The sequence below is a fragment of the Rhinatrema bivittatum genome, chromosome 13 (genome assembly GCF_901001135.1).
Source record: "Rhinatrema bivittatum chromosome 13, aRhiBiv1.1, whole genome shotgun sequence".
Classification (NCBI taxonomy): domain Eukaryota; kingdom Metazoa; phylum Chordata; class Amphibia; order Gymnophiona; family Rhinatrematidae; genus Rhinatrema; species Rhinatrema bivittatum.
This window is the reverse complement of record NC_042627.1, coordinates 9,740,099-9,758,326: the sequence shown is the minus strand read 5'-3', so window position 1 is coordinate 9,758,326 and position 18,228 is coordinate 9,740,099. Positions and strand designations below refer to the sequence as shown.

The 18,228-nt window shown below is 45.4% G+C and overlaps 1 protein-coding gene across 8 annotated transcripts in view; it reads left to right on the top strand.

Moving 5' to 3' along the window:
• Window positions 1-17,682, top strand: part of LOC115075507 — a 64,812-nt gene extending 47,130 nt beyond the window's left edge. For all 8 annotated transcript variants that reach the window (XM_029575948.1, XM_029575952.1, XM_029575951.1 and 5 more), the window contains exons 9-12: window positions 1,906-2,023; window positions 6,065-6,176; window positions 11,077-11,189; window positions 17,348-17,682. In XM_029575948.1, the coding sequence (XP_029431808.1) occupies window positions 1,906-2,023; window positions 6,065-6,176; window positions 11,077-11,189; window positions 17,348-17,420 (416 nt within the window). In that variant the 3' untranslated portion in view covers window positions 17,421-17,682. The remainder of the gene's footprint in view (window positions 1-1,905; window positions 2,024-6,064; window positions 6,177-11,076; window positions 11,190-17,347) is intronic.
• The last annotated feature ends 546 nt before the right edge of the window (window positions 17,683-18,228 follow it).

Here is an 18,228-nt window from a genome sequence, read left to right as displayed (position 1 = left end):
AACCATTATTAAGGTGGAGTTTCAGAAATCCACTGCTTATCCCTGGGATGAGCAGCATGGACTATATCTACCCCTCGGGATCCTTCTAAGGTACTTGTGACCTGGATTGGCCACTGTTGGAAACAGGATACTGGCCTTGATGGACCTTTTGGTCTGACCCAGTATGGCAAGTCGTACGTATGCTTAGTCAGGCCATCAGAACAGACACTACCAGTACTGAGACCTTCATTGACTTATAAATAATCATCTGGCAAAATCTGTACGTTTATTTTTTTCAAAAGTTTGTTTAGCTGCATTTAAAAACGTATCTTTGCTTAGCGTACACGGCCCATCCCGACACGGTCTGCGTTTCGACACAGATGTTTCTGCATCAGGGAGTGGTTTCATTGAAATGAACTTTATCTTTGATTCTGAATAAAACAGAAGAAAAGATGTTAGTAAGAAAATAATAGCCTAATCACCGAGATTTTTTTCAGAAGGGGAGGGGTTGTCTATTACTTAATAAGTATTTATAAAATGTATTATTAATTTTATCAGAAGCTTTTTCCCCCACAGCCCAAGCTCTCTTGCAGCTTGCATCAGCCCCTCTCTTCACACTCCCTGGCCTTCTGCCCGACCCCGCAGGAGTAGATTGTGCAGCCTCAGTCGCGAGACTCTGCCACCTCCAGCCTACTGAGGAAGCTCCACGGTGGCGACAGCAGCAACGCTCCCCCTGCCCCGGGGAAACTTATCAATAGAAGCCGAGGCCAGATTTGCAGCAACACAGCTTGAAGGCAGACACGGGCTGAGGAGTAAGCCAGCACGCTTCCACTCCCAGACCAAAAGAGAGTGAAACAGATACCTAAGACAGACTCCGAGAGACACCCAACATGGAGACAGAAACCCAACTCCCAAACAGGCACAGAAACACAGACCTGCCCCACACCTGGACAATAAATCATAGCCACCTCACCCCCAGACAGAAGACAGACACAGAGACAGGGCATAGACAACACACCCAGACAGACAGGCCGATGCAATATTGGTGAGCGTTAAACGAGCGCTCCTAATTAAGCGCCTGCTCGCTTGACGCACGCCGATTCACCTCTCCTGGGCGCCTGATTTAATATTTAAATGGGCTGCACGGTAAAAAGGAGGCGCTAGACAGAAGTTTGTGTCCCTGGCCCCTCCTCGGCACCGGGCGTCCAGGAGAGAGGTGACTGGCAGCAGGTTAGGAAAAACGGATGCTCCATTTTTACGAGCATCCGTTTTTCCCTAACCCGTGCCCGGCCTCAGCAGGAACTCTCCTCCCCGGCTGAGGCCCGAGGGTGGCAGCCCTTCCAGGGTTGTGCAACGCTGTAATGGCCGCTACCGTGTCTCGTTCTGCTGCGGAGTAATGAGTTCCCCCGCCTGGGGCCGCCGCAGTAGCGGCAGCGCCTCACCCTGGCCCCCCTGAAAGACACCGTGGCCGGCTTGCAATAACGTCACCAGGCTCCGGCAGCTCCTTTCCTCCTGAGCTCGCAGCGACTCCACGACACCGAGACGCAACAGCGTAGCCACTTTTTTTAATTCCCTGATTAACTGCCCCACTTCAGCATTGTTCAAGCCCCCTCTGGGGTGGGGGCCTGCCCCCAGTTTCCTCACCCCTGTTGTGTTTCATTTTGTTATCTTTTAGCTTCAATTGAACTGTAAATGTGCAGTAAGCATGCACAGTCATTTTAAAATACTTCTAGAGCTTGGGAGAAGCTTCTTCAGTTCTGCACATGTCAGGTCATGTGACTATGGGAATGCTCTCTTCCAAGAACAATTGCTACAGGTAAGTAATTGCACTTGATAACTCCTTCTGCCAGCGCTGTACAGGTAGAACAATTATTAAATGCGTTCTGTGTCACTTAACCTACCTTGGAGCCTTTCTTACTCTCCTAGGAGATAAAGCCCCGGTGAGGCAAAAGAAGTTGGTGAGAGACCCTGCGATCCAGCCGGGGAAGCCCCTGCCCGAGCATGGCACCTGCAGGCACTACAGGAAGAGCTGCCGCTGGCTCAGGTAAGCTGCTCGCACGCCTCTCCATGGTCAGCGGCGCGGCACACGCCCGCCCTACTGCTAATGGCTGCCACCCGGAGCAGCCCCGCTGGGTGGGCTGTTCATAGCGACTTCTCTTCGGCTGGAGCAGGCAAACACCTCGTGTCGGGGAGCAGCTGGAGTCCAGATGTGAAACCTCTCCCTTCCTTTGCTTGGAAAGTAAATGTATCTCTTGACGTGGCTTAGATTTCTGGTCGTCAGTTCTAGCTGTCTTTAACGGTGTTTCAGGCACATTGGCGTAGTACGCTCTTAAGTACCTAACCTCCTTTTCTTCCCGTAGCTAACATCTTAAGTCTCTCAAAATCTGTTCACGGTTCTTTTCCCCACGATGAGTGGTGTTCCTGCTGCTTCTGCTCTCTGAAATCCTTTGATTGTCTGCTCGGTTTTGTTCCCTTTTCTACACACTGCAATAATTTGCAGTTCCTTCCCCTGGCATAGCCGGATGCAGTATGCACTGCATTTTTGTCACTGTGCCGTGAACAATAAATTCATCCGGGACGCTCACTATGTTGCCTTTCACCTCTCTGTGCAAATTATTGCTGAACACGGTCTTAACCTCTGCAGTTACTCGCTATCCCGTGCACCTGTCTGTCCCACCAGTCCCTACTCCGTGTAACCTTTCTCGTATTCCCAGTTCTGTAATTTCTTTGCTAGTTCTGTATGCGGTGCTGCGTGAGAGGCGTGGGGCAGAACTGGATAAACGATTTCTCATCTCGGGCCTCCCCCTAGCTCTCTGCTACAATCTCCCAGAAGCTCTGCAGGTTGTTTGCCCTGGGGCTCCCCTGCAGTATCTCCTTTGTCCTCGTAATCGGATTGTTCTTTATTTTAATGATCGAGACCCCAGAGGTTCCTGGTATTGACTAAGGGGTGAGTTTTCGGTAGCCCACAGAAAGCAGGCACACATGCAAAATGGCGCGCACATGGTGCATATTTTTAAAGCTTCAATAAAACAGAAAAACATAGAACATGATGGCAAATAAAGTCTTTGTGGCCCATCCACGTCTTCTCTTCAGCTTTATAGTCCCTTCCTCTCTGTCTCTCAGAGCCTCTATAGTTGTCCCAAGTTGTCTTGAATTCCGACTCTGCCCTCGTCTCCACCATCTCCAAAGGGGGAGGCTCCTCCTTCTGTAAAGAAATATTTCCTTAAGTTACTTCTTAATCCACCTCCTTTCATCCTCATCCTTTGACCCCCCCCCCCCTCGTTCCAAATTCCCCTTCCATTAAAAGAGACCTGCCTCCTGTGCATTTCTTCTTACAAGTATTTAAATGTCTCTTACCATTTTTCCCCTTTCTTTCCAGGGTATACAAGTTAAGATCGTTGTCTGTCCCCCTATGCTTTATGATGAAGACTGTTGTCTTCTGGACCGACTCTATTCAGTTTCTATCCTTTTGAAGGTGCAGTCTCCAGAACCTTACACAGTCGTCCAGATGAGGTTGCCCCAAGATTTATTACAGAGGGCAGTATCACTTCCTTTTGCCCTGCTTGGCTATTCCTCGCCATAGTATCCTCCTGGCTTTTGCTGTCACCTTATTTGCATCTTATCTTTATTAATGTTTATATACTGCCTGTGCAATAACCCTACACAATATACAAGCAAACATACGTCAGATATGATCACTCCCAGATCCTGTTTTTGTTTTGTGCACGGAAGAATTTCAGGCCCCCCTAGACTTTACTTTTCTCTTGGGGGTTTACAGCCCAAATGCGCGACCTTCCATTTTTTTTTTTAGTTGGTTCACTAGATCCCTCCTCGTTTTTCCACACCTTCCAGGATGTCTGTCCTGTTGCATATTTTGGTGTCATCGTCAGAAAGACAAACCTTCCCTGATGACCCTTCTGCAGTATTGCTGAAGAAAATCTTGAACAGAACTGGACTGAGGACCGATCCCGGTGGCGCAATTTAGATGACCACTACCCTGTCACCTCCCACTCAACCAGTTGGTCCTTTAGCACCCCTATGGCACTTAGTTTGTTCACGTCACCTGTGCAGAACCATGTTAAAGGCCTTCCTGAAATTCAAGTCCAGTGCATCTTGCACTCTTCTCTGGTCACCCAGTCAAAGAAATGAATTCATCTGACAAGACCTACCTCGGGTAAAATGACACTGCCTGTAATCCATGGAATCCAGAAACTGCACTATCCTTTGTTTTAGCAGTGAGTCCATGAATTTACTCACCACCAAAGACGGATTAAGTGGCCCGTAGTTCCACTTTTATGAAGAGGCCACTCCCGACTCTAGAGAAGATGAGCCAGCAGAGCTGCCAGAACTTCTCTGTTCCTCAATACCCTTGGATGTATCCCGTCCACTGCATTTAGGTTTGTTGTTCATTGCAAACGGGTTTTCTGAGACTCGATCGAGGTCTCTCTCTCTTCATTTCCTATTTGTGGCAGCCTTCTGAGGTCCTATTCCAAGTGAACACCGTACAGAAATATTACGTGTCTACATATCCCTCACCACTACTTGAGTCTTATAATCCCAATTTTGCCCTCCTTCTTGTCATTAATGTATCTAGCTCCCTCTTTTACCATATTAACTTTTCTTCCTTCCTTTTGTGCCTTTCTTGTCCTGACTGCTTTCTCAGGTTTTCTTAGCTTTTCCAGATATTGTTGCATGACATCTTCTTTCTGTGATCTTTTAGTGTTTGAAAGCTAACTTTGTTCCCCTAACTTTTTTCACTAGAAAACCACAGCGACCTCTTTTTTTTTTTTCCTCTTATCTTTTTTGTTTACTTTCCTAACAGAAAGGTTTGTCGCTCTTAAAATGTCGCCTTTTAGTTTTTCCCACTGCTCTTCTAATTCCCCTAGTTTCTCCTCTCTTTCTCTGAAGTTCGGGGCCCCTCGTCTTTTGAATGCACCCCCGCTGCCTGTGCTCTAAATATTGAACTTGTGATCGCTGGATCCCAGGTAATACCCCAGTATGACATCGGAAACACCCTCCCCATTTGTGACACAAGGTCCAGCATCCGCCCCCATCATGTGTTTGTTCCATTACCAGTTGCCAGAACAGTTCTCCCTGCAGGCAATCCAAGGTCTCCATGCCTCTTCATCAGGGGCTCCCCAAAGAGTGGCCCGGCAGCAGCAGCAGAAGGAGATCGATCGAGCTCGCAGCAGCGATGACAAGTGGAGCTCAGCCTCACCTGCAGTGCAAAGGATGGAGGCGTGATCCACCACTGCCACCGGCTCAGAGACTTGAAGTCAGAGGTGCAAGTAGCAGCACAATCAGAGCACGTGGGTAGGGCGGGCCTTGCCCGTGCTAGGCCATCACTCATTGGCTGTCTTACGCATTGTTGGCGTTAATGCTGATGGTGCAGGTAAAGCCAAGGACCAAAGACAGGATGAGAGACTGCAGCACAGCCATAAGGATGTCCATATTCAAAAGTATTTAGCCAAATAATTCAGACGTTATCCGGCCTAAAGGAAGATTTGGGGGCACTTATCCAGCTAAAATTCTAGCTGGATAATAATTTAGCCAGATAAGTTAGGGGCGTTTTGGAGTCATAACTGGGAAGAGTTGAGTTAGCCGAATGAATTCACTAACTAACTCCAATATTCAGAGTTATCTGGCTAACGTATCCTTGTCAGCCCATAGACCTGTCTGAAAGCTAACCAAATAAATTTATCCAGTTAACTTTAAGATAGCTGAATATATGGACTAAGGCAGGGTAAGTATATCCGGATAAATGGCCAAGCCACACAGCATCTGAATATGGACTTCCAGAAGTTTTCAGCTGCTGTGGAAGGCAGAGCAGGCCACGAGGAGGATGGCACCTGTGGTACCAAGCCTTGGGTTCTGTGGGGGTTGCCAGAGAAAGCCAAATAATGGCGATTCCTGGAGGTCTCAGCTGCACCGCTGTGCCTTCAGAGTTTTCAACTCCAACTGCACCTTGTGCCTAATTTAATATTGTCACTTTTCAACTATGTTTTATATCGCAATCTGCTGTAGTCGTCTTGTTTCCTGCCCTATCTAGAGATTTTTGTTTTAGCTTCCATTAATTGTCCTGCAGGTTTCCATGCTGCGGGAAAGCATATCCGTGCGATGTTTGCCACAACGAGAGACAAAATCACGAGATGGAGCTGGCCTCGAGGATGATCTGCGGTTATTGTGCTAAAGAGCAGGTAATGAATGCTGCCTCCCTCTTCTGGTCTTTGAAAGTTTTGCTGTTTTTACTTTCATTTGTAAGTGTGTTTTTCTCATTATTTGCTTGTGGTACAGTTTTCATGGCAAGAGTCCTTAACCAGCACAACTGAGCTGGCATTGATGGGTATGTACTGCCAGTTACAGCCCTGAACGTCTTGCAGGACAGACTGAATGGGCCATTTTGTTCTTTATCTGCCGTTATTTACATTTTGTTACTACAGTGCCTTACAAAAAAGCCTTTCACCCTTCTACATTTTTCACATTCTGCTGTCTAAAAATTGCAAAATCAAAGTGCATTAAAGTAGGAGTTTTTCACTAATCTACCCCTCAGATAAAAAAACGTAAGTGATCCCTCTGGGGACAGGAAGATACCTAGAGGTACCTGAATCTAATCTGCTAGGAAGTGACTGAAAGGCAAAATATAAATCTGAATAAATACACAACATATTCTGCAATTCTATAAATATACCACAAGTATTTAAGAATAAAAAAAAAAAATCTTCATTGCGTAAGTCTTCACACTCCTTTACTTCACATTTGGTGAAATCCCACTGGGTGGATAAGTGATGATGTATTCCAGAGTTTCTCAGCAAGGGCCACGAACAGGCCTGGTTTTTAGGATATTCATCAGAGAATGTTCATCAGAACTATTTGCCTTTTGGACCAGGTCTGTTTTCAAGCTAACCAAGCTATATACAGTATATTAGTATCATTGAAACCGCCCCCTAACCTATGCAGATCGTGTAGGAAATCAGCCAGAACGAGGCAAGCAGCTGGCTGTTTAGCTTTCTAGTGAGATGACCCAGCAGAGACCAGGAGATTATTTTCCTAGATCATCTAAGTTGGATGGGAAATGTTCACAAGAAGTGAACTGTGTGGGCTTGAAAGTTTATGTACTGCATCATCAATGGACTCTCCTTACAAAAAAGCCCAACAAAAGGCATCACTGCCTATGAAAAACCCAGAATAACAACAAATGAGGTCTACGCGTCATATGAAATTGATATTCCATGTTATGACTTCTTCTGCACTCTGCTGCTAGAGTTCGTTTCTATATAACAGACTAAAAAATGCCCTGGATAACTGATGTCGCCGAATATGGAAAGAGAGAACAGGACTGTTGAGGACAGAGAATTAAATGATAAGGGGAATGGAACAACTCCCCTATGAGGAAAGACTAAAGAGGTTAGGACTTTTCAGCTTGGAGAAGAGACAGCTGAGGGGGGATATGATAGAGATGTTTAAAATCATGAGAGGTCTAGAACGGGTAGATGTGAATCGGTTATTTACTCTTTCGGATAACAGAAAGACTAGGGGGCACTCCATGAAGTTAGCATGGGGCACATTTAAAACTAATCGGAGAAAGTTCTTTTTTACTCAACGCACAATTAAACTCTGGAATTTGTTGCCAGAGGATGTGGTTAGTGCAGTTAGTATAGCTGTGTTTAAAAAAGGATTGGATAAGTTCTTGGAGGAGAAGTCCATTACCTGCTATTAAGTTCACTTAGAGAATAGCCACTGCCATTAGCAACGGTTACATGGAATAGACTTAGTTTTTGGGTACTTGCCAGGTTCTTATGGCCTGGATTTGGCCACTGTTGGAAACAGGATGCTGGGCTTGATGGACCCTTGGTCTGACCCAGTATGGCATGTTCTTATGTTCTTAATTTTAAAGGCAAGGACAAATTAATGGGAGATAATTCATTCAACAAAGTCAAGACATACTGAAATGCAGCGTACCTCTGCTACATCAAAGTGTTTTGATTAAATCACACAAAGCTCTGTCAACAAGCAAACATGAGTTAGCCAAAAAATGTGGGTGACGTCAGATGGCACTGACACAGACCCGGCTCTCAAAGCTCAGTGGAAGTCTTACTAAGCATGTGCAGGAGTTCCTGCACGTGCATTATTACCTCAAGAGCCCTTTACGTCTTTCTTTGTTCAAGCTATCACATAGATGTGTTCCCAGAGTCTCTTAAAATGTTTTTTTCTTTTTTGGCCTCATTTTCTGCTTAAGAGTTGCATTTTGGATTAGTTTTTTCTTCTCTTTTGCCTTGGCAGCCCCTCAACCTTTTCAGTTCTGAAAGAAAAAGATATTGAGAAATCCAAGGTTAAGAAGCCTGTGGTTGATGGGTTTAAGGCTTGTGTTGGTGGATGCTTTATGTCCATTACAGACACCCATTCTCTCCGCAACCGCTGCTTTGGTCCAGGTCATGATACTTCCAGCTGTTATAGTTCTGAACTGATTCTCCCCAAGGGTGCAACCTTGGAAGATCTAGGTCCTGTGTAAGATGCCATCAGGTAGGTCCTGAAAGCCTAGGTGTGAAGCCAGGCAGTGGAACTGCTCTGCTTCCTAGAACGAGGCTGCTTCAGATTTTTGGTGGCACAAGAGCCCAACGTGGATTTGATAACTTCTCTTTCCCGCAAGTCAGGAAAGGCTTCCCCCTCGTGGTGCTGGTTCACAAATTTACCACAGGTCAGGGGTTGAGCAAGTCATGGAAGATGGTGGTGCTAGATGAGGCACCCAAGTGGCCTGAGGGATCCCCTCTGGGGTTATCTGCCTTGGCACCAAAGAAACTGGCGCTGTCTGCATGGGGTCCCATGGGAGCAGACACTGAGACAGGAGGTAACTTCCTCGGCACAGGTGCCTTTCATCTTTTATGGTGCATCTGATTCCAATGACCACGCCATTTATTCTAGCCAGACCTAGCACCAGCCCAGTTGTTGCCAGTCTCATCAGCATAGAATACTAAGGTTCCTTTGAGCTTGTTGGAGTGAAGGCAGATGAACTCTGTACAGGGGAGAACTTGTTTGGGGATAAGCGGCAGGAAATAGTGACTCTGATTAAGGAGCATCAGTTCACTCTACATTTCTTACTTGTAGAGGCAGGAGATCAGCCAGTCGCTACTAGACATCAGTTCTTCACCTCCAAGCGTGCATTTTTCCAGAAATGCCCCTTCTATTATTTTCAGTTCAATTGGGTTCTGCCTATTAGAGGTCGTCAGAGGGCGAGGCGTCAGCCAAAGGCTCAAATGGTTGCAACCTAAGCTTAAGATCTAGTTTCTGTACTCTTGAGGCTCACCTCCTCCTGTCCTGAAAAGAGTACTGCTTGTGCTTTTCTTGCACACCTCCCGCCCAACAGACTTCAGCCTTCAGTTGATGTCTTGTTGTTTGAGACCAGCTGATCTGTCATAGATTATGGAGACCAAAATGATAAAAGAGATGGAACAGCTCCCTATGAGGAAAGGCTAAAGAGGTTAGGGCTATTCAGCTTGGAGAAGAGACAGCTGAGGGGGGATATGATAGAGGTGTTTAAAATCATGAGAGGTCTAGAACGGGTAGATGTGAATCGGTTATTTACACTTTCGAATAATAGAAGGACTAGGGGGCACTCCATGAAGTTAGCATGGGGCACATTTAAAACTAATCGGAGAAAATGATTTCACTCAATACACAATTAAGATCTAGAATTTGTTTTCAGAGGATGTGGTTAGTGCAGTTAGTGTAGCTGGGTGTTATGGTTTTGAGGTGTTTGGATTCTTAGGTGCTGCAGTGATGGTCACCTGGAAAGTGTTTTTCATTGCTGTCTCTGTGGCATGAAGTGTAAGCAGATTACAGGCTCCAATTTCATATTCATCATACCTGCAGTAATTTCACGAAAGGGTTGTTCCTTCCAAAGGCGGTACATGCATTTCATATTAACCAAGCTATTGTGCTGCAAACATTTTCCAAGACTGCATGCACACAAAAAGAGACTAGGCTCTTCATGCCTTGTACTGTAAGACAGCCCTGGCACATTGCCTAAAGAGGACACCCTCACCATTCAGCCTCTCAACTGGTCATGTCCTTCAATCCCAATAAATTGGGAAGTGTAGGTTCCAAACTCTCTAATTGACTAGCAGACTATATAATGCATCATCGTACACTGGCTGGTTTACTCCATTAAGGCTCATCAAGTGAGAACCATGGTGATTTCAGTGGTTCATCTGAAGCCCACTTCCATTGAAGACACATGCAAAGGTGTAAAGTTAACTGTTCAAACCATCACATCTCATTACTGTCTGGACAACATGCCACAAAGAGTTTTGGACAAGCAGTTTTGCACAGCCTATTGATCCTATTGGTCCACGCCCCACCTGCTAGGGTCTAAATTGTCTGTAAAACAGCCTTCTGCTTGGAACACCCATGCTTTATGGCTGAATTATGCCTGCATGTCAATAGAGAAAGTAAATTTGCTTAGCTGTAAACAGGTTTTTCCGTAGGCTGCAGGATAAATCAGTTATACTTAATACCCGCCCGACTACCTTGCTAAAGCTATGCCCTGGAAGAGAAGGGGCTCATGAGGCAACACACGTGCATGGGAATTCCCACACATGCTCAGTAAGACTTTTTTTTTTTATATCATTTTTATTAAGATATTTTCACACAAATTCAGCTGAAGAATATAACAAAACATATAACAGTGTAGTGTTTAAACAAACCCTACATATAACAACAAAGAATCCGAGCTTCGCGACATCCGTGGCTCATTACGTAGGCAAGCTCCCAGCCCTACCCTATTTGACACCCCCTTATGTTACTGTCTGTACTCAAGTTAAAATATGTTTAAAGTTCTGTTGTTGATCAAAGCAAGGGGATAAACAGTAGTTAACTGACAACAGAGAGACAGTAATAGTTTTAGAGTCGCGCCAGAAGATGCGTTATATGTTCCTATAATAAAGTAAGTCGCTGTGGGAGCTCAGCAAGACTTTTACTAAACTCTAGAGCTGGATCCGTGTCGGTGCTGTTGGATGGCATCACCCATGCATTATGACTGATTTACCATGTTGTCTGCTTTTTTGCAGGTAAGCAAACTCTCTCTCTCTCCTTTTCTTCCAGCCATACAGTAATGGTAAGCCATGCATAGCTTGTGGTAACATGCTGAGCAAAGGCGCCCATTCCAGTCACTGGGAAGGAGGACAAGGATGCAGGAACAAGACGAAAATGAGCCGGTATGTAGAGGGAAATAATTTTTCCTTTCATTTTTTAATCAAAGATATCTACTGAGTTAAAAAAAAACAAACAAAAAAAAACCCTATACTGTCATGTAACACCTCTGTGTTACTCCTAATGCGCACTAGGCGTTAAACCCTTGTCCACTTAAGGGTCCCAGCCACCCCTTGCCTGCATCTATGCACGGGCCCCTGTTCTGGAAACCTAACAGCTGGCTTTACTGATTGCCTGTGGGGGTACAAGTAATGTTCCCACCAGCTGTTCCGTGATGGTTTCTGGGGTCACTGCAATCCCATAACAACCTGGGGTTATACAGTTCCCAAAAGGCCACTGGCAGATCACTCATCAAAAATGCTGGGGTGACCAGTGACTTATTTGGATAACTGATCAGTCGCACACAGTGCTGAGAAACAAAAAAAAAAATGTAAGGTGGTACAGTAAATGCCAAAAAAGATTACAAATTTGCAAGCAACAAATGGGAAAATAAAATGGATTTTGGCAATAAATAATATCTGGTACATTTACCACTGACTTTCCTGCAAATCTAAACAACTGCAGTTTTCCTCAGCAGGAGTTGATCCTTCTGGGCTCGTAGTCAAAATCGGCTGAGACACAAATTGCTGGTTTTTCTTATCCTTTCTTTCCGGTCAGAAACGGAGCTTCAGAGACTGCATCTTTAAACCAATTTCTCGCAGTTGGTAGCCCTCACTGTAACAGAAACTCCCCTTCCCTCAGTGAGACGCCGGCAGCCCTGTTCTGGATCCAGAGCTTAACCGTGTCGGCTCCAGACTGCCAGTGACTGCAGAAGGTCAAACTGTCAGACTGCTGCCCGGGATTTAACTTAAGTCTTTAGGGAAACTGAGATTTTATAGCTTGGATAAACTCGGGACAGTATGAACATGTAAAAATACCTGATTTGCCACACATGCCTTCTGCTTCATAATATTTCAAAAGTACCGCAGCAGAGAGTAACGCTCCCCTTTCACCGAGTAAAACTGAAAAACTTTCAGCCGTTTCTTTTTTTGCTGTTTCCTCTTCGTCCCCCCTGGCAGCAGAAACGGTGAGAACCACAGTGCACATTTCATACCAGGATGGCAGGTTGGATCATGTGGTACGTGTGACATCCTCTGTGGACGCCACCCCGGGCATTCAGTTTGTTAATGACATTTACAGTTCTTTTGCTGCCCTGACTGTTCCGAGAGGAGCTGCAGAATTGTGAGGCAGCGGCTTAAATAAATTCCACAGCGGTGGCAAGCTCCACCACTGATCTGCATGTATTTTGTATCAAGTTGTGGGGAAACTCCAGGGATTTGGTTACGGCCCTTTTTTCTTTCAGAATTTCTCTAGTCTCTCTCTCGTGGCTGGAATTGCTCCCAACACCTGCCGAAGAGCTGGAGGTCTTAAGACTTTCCAAATGCTCTATTGAGATGCAGGGAGGACAAAGCCCTGGGATTCTGACCTCATAACGCACGGAGCTGCCAAAAGTGGCAAAATATGCAGGAAAAAAAAAAAACCTCAAAGAGGAAAGTCAGAAAATTGTGGCGAAACCTGCGGTTTTATTGAATCTAGTGCTGTGAGGATAATATAAAATAGTTGGGATTCTCTGTGATCTGGGGCCTGGCTTTTTTCCTGCAAAAAAACCAGGTAACCGAGACAGTGCCATTGGGCAGTTGGAAATGGAGTAAGGGAAGCTAGAAAGCCTCATAATCTTACCGCTTTTTCTTCTTGCTAAGAGATGGGAAGTATTGGGCCACGCAGGCTGTTTTATAGTCGCGTACATAGAGGTAGGGAAGCTCATCATTAGTAGTGAGGGCTTTTCTGAGCAAAAGGGAGGTATAGTTTGGATTATTTTTTATCCAAGTAGCAGACGAGAGTGGGAGAACTGGCCTCAACAAATACAGTGAAGCAGCAGACGCAGAGTGAACCAGTTTGCTCAGAAATATTGAGGTAGATATTCAGTGGCACTGATCCAGATGAGTCTGCTGCTGAATGCATCTGGCTAGAATTACTGAATAAAGATTTCCAGTTAACTTTAGGACACGTATTTTTCCCAGCTAGACTTACCAGGTTAACTTTGGCAGCGCTAAATATAGGCGGTGCCCATACAAAATAAAACTGCAGCCCTGGAATGTTCCTCCTGCCGTCCTCTTATCTCTGGGTAAGTTTTGTCCGGGTAGCAAGCCACTCTGGTGATGAGTGGCGGGGAGGGGAGTTTTCACAGCTTGCATTTTGTCTAGATTACTCCAGAAGTTACCCGGACAAAGCCTGAATATCAACCTTTTTATTTTCCTTATAAGTACAGATATACCTGTATGCATCTGTCTGCTCTTTCCTACGTGCTTTAGTGAAGAGGCGCTGGTTTTGTATAAAAGCAAAATATGATGTAAAATGTGAAAATTAAAAATAATTGAAATTAGTTAATTGCTACAGGGTGAGAATTACCAGGTGACAAGTGTACTTTAGAAACATCTTATTTCAGGCCGGCCCAGTAGCCCACTGGCAGTGCTGCATGCTGTCATGCAGAAGATCCCTGGTTTGCTTCCCAGACAGGTCTTCTGCACCCAGGGTTGGCTGGGGATGCTGTGGCGGCAGCATTCACAGCCTCTGGGGTGGGGAAGGGGACATGGTGATTGGATCTAGAGCCCCATGATACAGGGTTCCTGAAGGAGTCCTGGCGCTAGACTCCTGGCCTCCACTGCTATTGCAATGAGCAGACTAGGAACAGTGGGAGGGTGAGACAATTAAAGTCTGAGTCAATCACCCAATTTGATTATTGCAACAATCTGTATACTTGGGTCTTCCAGCAAGGTTTGTGCATAGATTTCAGGCCGTACAAAATACTGCAACAAGGGCAGTGTTGGGGAGTTAGGCCAGGTCAAGTGCTATGCCTTGATTGCACAGCCTACCCTGGCTCCCAGTTGTGGATCACGTCAGGTTCAAATTTCTGACTTATACAAGATACTGCACCACCTTAACCTTTCAAAAAGGCTGTACTGGTAAGTATCTGGGAGGGCACTGAGGAGAAGTCATGTCCTCCTCCAGCTGCCTTCTCTGCGAGAGATGAGGAGAGCTTGCTTCAGAACAGGGCTTCCGAAACATTTCTTGGGGATCCCACATCCAGTTGGGTTTTCAGGATATTCATAATGAATATGCATGGGAGAGATTTGCATGTCATGGAGACTCGGTCTCTGCAAATGTATCTCATTCATATTCATTGTAGATATCCTGAAAACCCAACTGGCCGTGGGGTTCCCAGGACAGGGTTAGGAAGCCCTGCTTTAGAGACAATGCACTGTCAATTGCAGCCCCGCTGAAGCAATCTCACCCCAGATATAAGATTGGAGCGTAACTATTTTATTTCTTCATTGATATTTATCAATCACTTACACCAAAAGGTTCTAAGCAATTTACAAAATAAAACATAACGTAGCAGAAAAAGAGGCAGCAGGCCACCGCCGTCAGAGCCCTCGCTGGCAGCAGCCAAGGCAGAAAACCCTGCAAAACACCGCAGGAGCCCAGGTCAGTGACGGCCGAGAAATTTTAAAAAGGGCGCCGGCTGACGGCGGCAGCAAAAGAGAGGCCACTGCCGGAGCCCAGGCCACTGATGGCCAAAGAAAGGGAAAAGAGGCTGCATCCAGGATGGAGACAGCAAAGAAATCAAAAGCGAGGCTGCGGGCCACCGCCAGATCCCAAACCCAGCAGTGGCTGAAGAACAAGAAAAGGCACAATTTGTATATGTGCGTGTTTGGGGGTGGTAAACCAGCTTGTGTGTGTTGGAAGGGTAGGTGGTAAGCTGTCGTGTGTGTGTGGGGAAGCAGCCTGCTTGTGAGTGTGTGTGGAGGGTGGGGAAGCAGCCTGTGTGTGTGTGGGGGGGGGAGCCTGCTTGTGTGTGTGGGGAAGCAGCCTGTGTGTGGGGGGAGGGTGGGGAGGCAGTGTGTGTGTGTGTGTAGGGAGCCTGCTTGTATATGTGTGTTGGGAGGGGTTGTGGGGAAGCAACCTGTGTGTGGGGAGGGAGCCTGCTTGTGTGTGTGGGGAGGGTGGGGAAGCAGTGTGTGTGTGTGTGTGTAGGGAGCCTGCTTGTATATGTGTGTGAGAGAGGAGTTTGTGTTTGCAAGTGAGAATGGGAGGAAGGAGAATTTGTGCATCCTGTCCCTCAGGCTAATCCATGACAATGTTAGGGTGACTGGAAATCACAATCGTTCCCAGGTATGGAGATCAGGGGATTTTTTTTTATTTTTTTTTAAATCCTTACATGTTTTAATTGAGTTTTTGATGTCTCCCAAACACCCCAAAATTTTTCAAAACAGTACATTTTTTAAAAAGGTACGAGTTTTTACTTATTGAATGTTCTATTCATCTGCTATTTTTATTTGTTCAGTATGGTTTTACTATTTTTTTTAATATTTCTTGGTTTTGTTTGATGCTTTGTGAAGAATCTCTGTCTCGGCTTGTTGTTTTCCTTTTAAGTGGTATATTGATGTGTAATATTTGCAGTATTGCCTTTTCATGAGTATGGTGGTTTTTGTTTGAGTGTTGGCAGTTACTAGTGCTGTTTTGATATGTAATTTAGTTTACTTATGGCTTTCCGAGGGCCAAGCCCATATGAGTTACAATCTTTTTTACTTAGTTGAATGGTTCCTGGTTGGCATCACAGCAGTGCATGTAAAGAAAAACCTGTTGTGATATATTTACTTCATACGACTGTATTTTGAATGCCCTTTTTTTTGTGCAAAACCTTATTACAAATTCATAATTTGTAATTGTGTGGGTGGACTGCGGTTGCAAGGCTGTAAGGTTTGCCCAGGACGATTAATACCCACCTACCCACCCTGGCTGCACGCAGGACAGCAGAAGGCCATATGCAGCCTTCCTATTAAGGGCAAAACCCTCTCCCCAGTCTTGGCTGCAGCGGTGATGCATATAGTCTTGGCCATGGCTTAATTTTCCTTTTCTTAAACCCTGAAGGAAGCAGGTAGTAGGGATCCCGTCTGGTCACCCATCCCCAGGAGTAGGGTGGCAGAGCTTAGGGAACCGTAAAAGCATATCATGTGCTGGAGTGGGGGAGGGGCAAGGCTAATTGGATAAAAAGGGAGGGAGCGGGGCATCTGGCTGAGCTCTGAGAGGGGCATATTGTGTGCCCATTTCCACTGTGCGCCTTACGCAATATTTAAATGAGAGAGAAAGTGGAGCAGTGTAAAGAGAGCGCACTAAGAAGAAATGCACGTTTCTGGCGCTTACGTTTATTGCATTGGGCCTACAGATCTCTAAATTGTGCCTTCCTAGCAAAAGTGCATTGCTTACATGAAATGACAGCAATCTGCAATGCACGTTGTTTACCAAAAGGGAAAGCAGTCACCCACAATTATTTTAAGGTGTCCTTCAGCTATTCACATGCTCCGTGCCACTACTCCCTGTATGTAAACATTTCAGCCCTACCCTACAAGGGGCACATTTATTGCGACACAGATGACCATGTTTTATATATTTCTCATGAGTCCCTGACTGTAAGTAAACTTTATTCCACCTCCAGAGCTGGAGTTAATTTTCCGTAGTGAAACATTGTGTGTTGGGCGCCCAGTCTTTTGAGTGCACTTCCCTGCATCAGGCAGTAATAGCTAATGGCTTCATTTACATGGGATTTAAATACCATAGGCCTTATCTGATAAGCTTTAGTTAGTGCATGCGTTTTAGACTCATTCGTCTCTATGCTGCATTGGATGCTATTATCGCACACTCAAAACGTGCGCCCTACAGTGAGTAAACCCGTGTGCTAGGCTGGGAGCAGCTTATTGCGTTGGTCTGTCAATTTGTTAGGGAAAACGCGAAACTTACGTTGGAGATTTTTTTTTTTCTCTCAGTTCTCCCGGCTCCAGGTCACGTGATGTACTTTTCAGTGATTATCTCGATGTGCTTTTGGGAGCTGTTAAGAAGTATGTGCCGCACAAGTGAGTCAGATTACCCCCTGGGCCGGTTTTGGGCTGCTGTTTTCCTGCAATCTGCCCCTGCTCCATGCAGTATTCTAATGAAACGCAAACGAAAAGATTGTGAGCCCCTTGGGGGGACAGAGAAATTCCTGCAGTGCCTGACAAAGCAGAATATAAAATAAATAAGCCTTGGTGCACTCTACTTCCTGTCTAACAATTCTGTTCTCTTCTAGGAAAGACAAACAGAAATACGCAAACTTGGGGAAAACGATCTCGCGCAGGACGGTTGCTCTCCAGAAGAAGTGAAGCACGCGCGGAGAGCCCAGTGTTCGTCCAGAAATAAGCCCATCGATTATAAAGGTGCTGCTGAAATATTTCCGGTCAGGAAGGGTCCCCGTGCACAGCTGCCTCGCTCTTGCTTGGGTCACCAAATCATTGACAGCCTGGAGAGGAGACGCGGTGAATTGAAAGAATACTTAACCCTACAGAAACTCCGGAAACTGTTTAAAAACATTGGGTTCAATTTGTAATGTAATAAGATTTCATTAAAGCCAATCTTTTGAGCGATGGTTTTGTTAGAGCGAAATTATGCGTGCGTCTGTGAGGAATGAGGCAGTACCTAGAATCCATGGTGGAGAAAACGTTCCGTACCGAAGATAGAAAGTCAGGAAAAAAAGTTCTTTAAAGTTCATGGTCCCGCAGTTCTCACTGTCCATTCGCTTTGCCTGTCAGCAGCATTCAGATTGTACAACCCGATCAGAAACAGAGGACCCTGCTTACCAAGGGATCTTTTTGTCTTTATTTTGTCAGCCGCCTCCTTTGAGAACCAGATCAGTTTCTTTTTCCTCTTACTTTTGTTTAATTTTTTTTTTTTTGCTCATAATAATTTTATTGGGACTTTGAATACAAAGGGGTTTGTACCAAACCAAGCATTCATAAGAAAACAATACAATACGTTGTATCCCCAACATATTTCCATAAGTAAATGATGCAGGCATTATCCCATTAATTATTCCCTAAACCCCCTCAACCCAACCCACCTTCACTTTAGATACCACCCAAATAGATATATATAGAGAGAGCCCTCTACTCGGCTTAGGGAAGATTTTCCCAC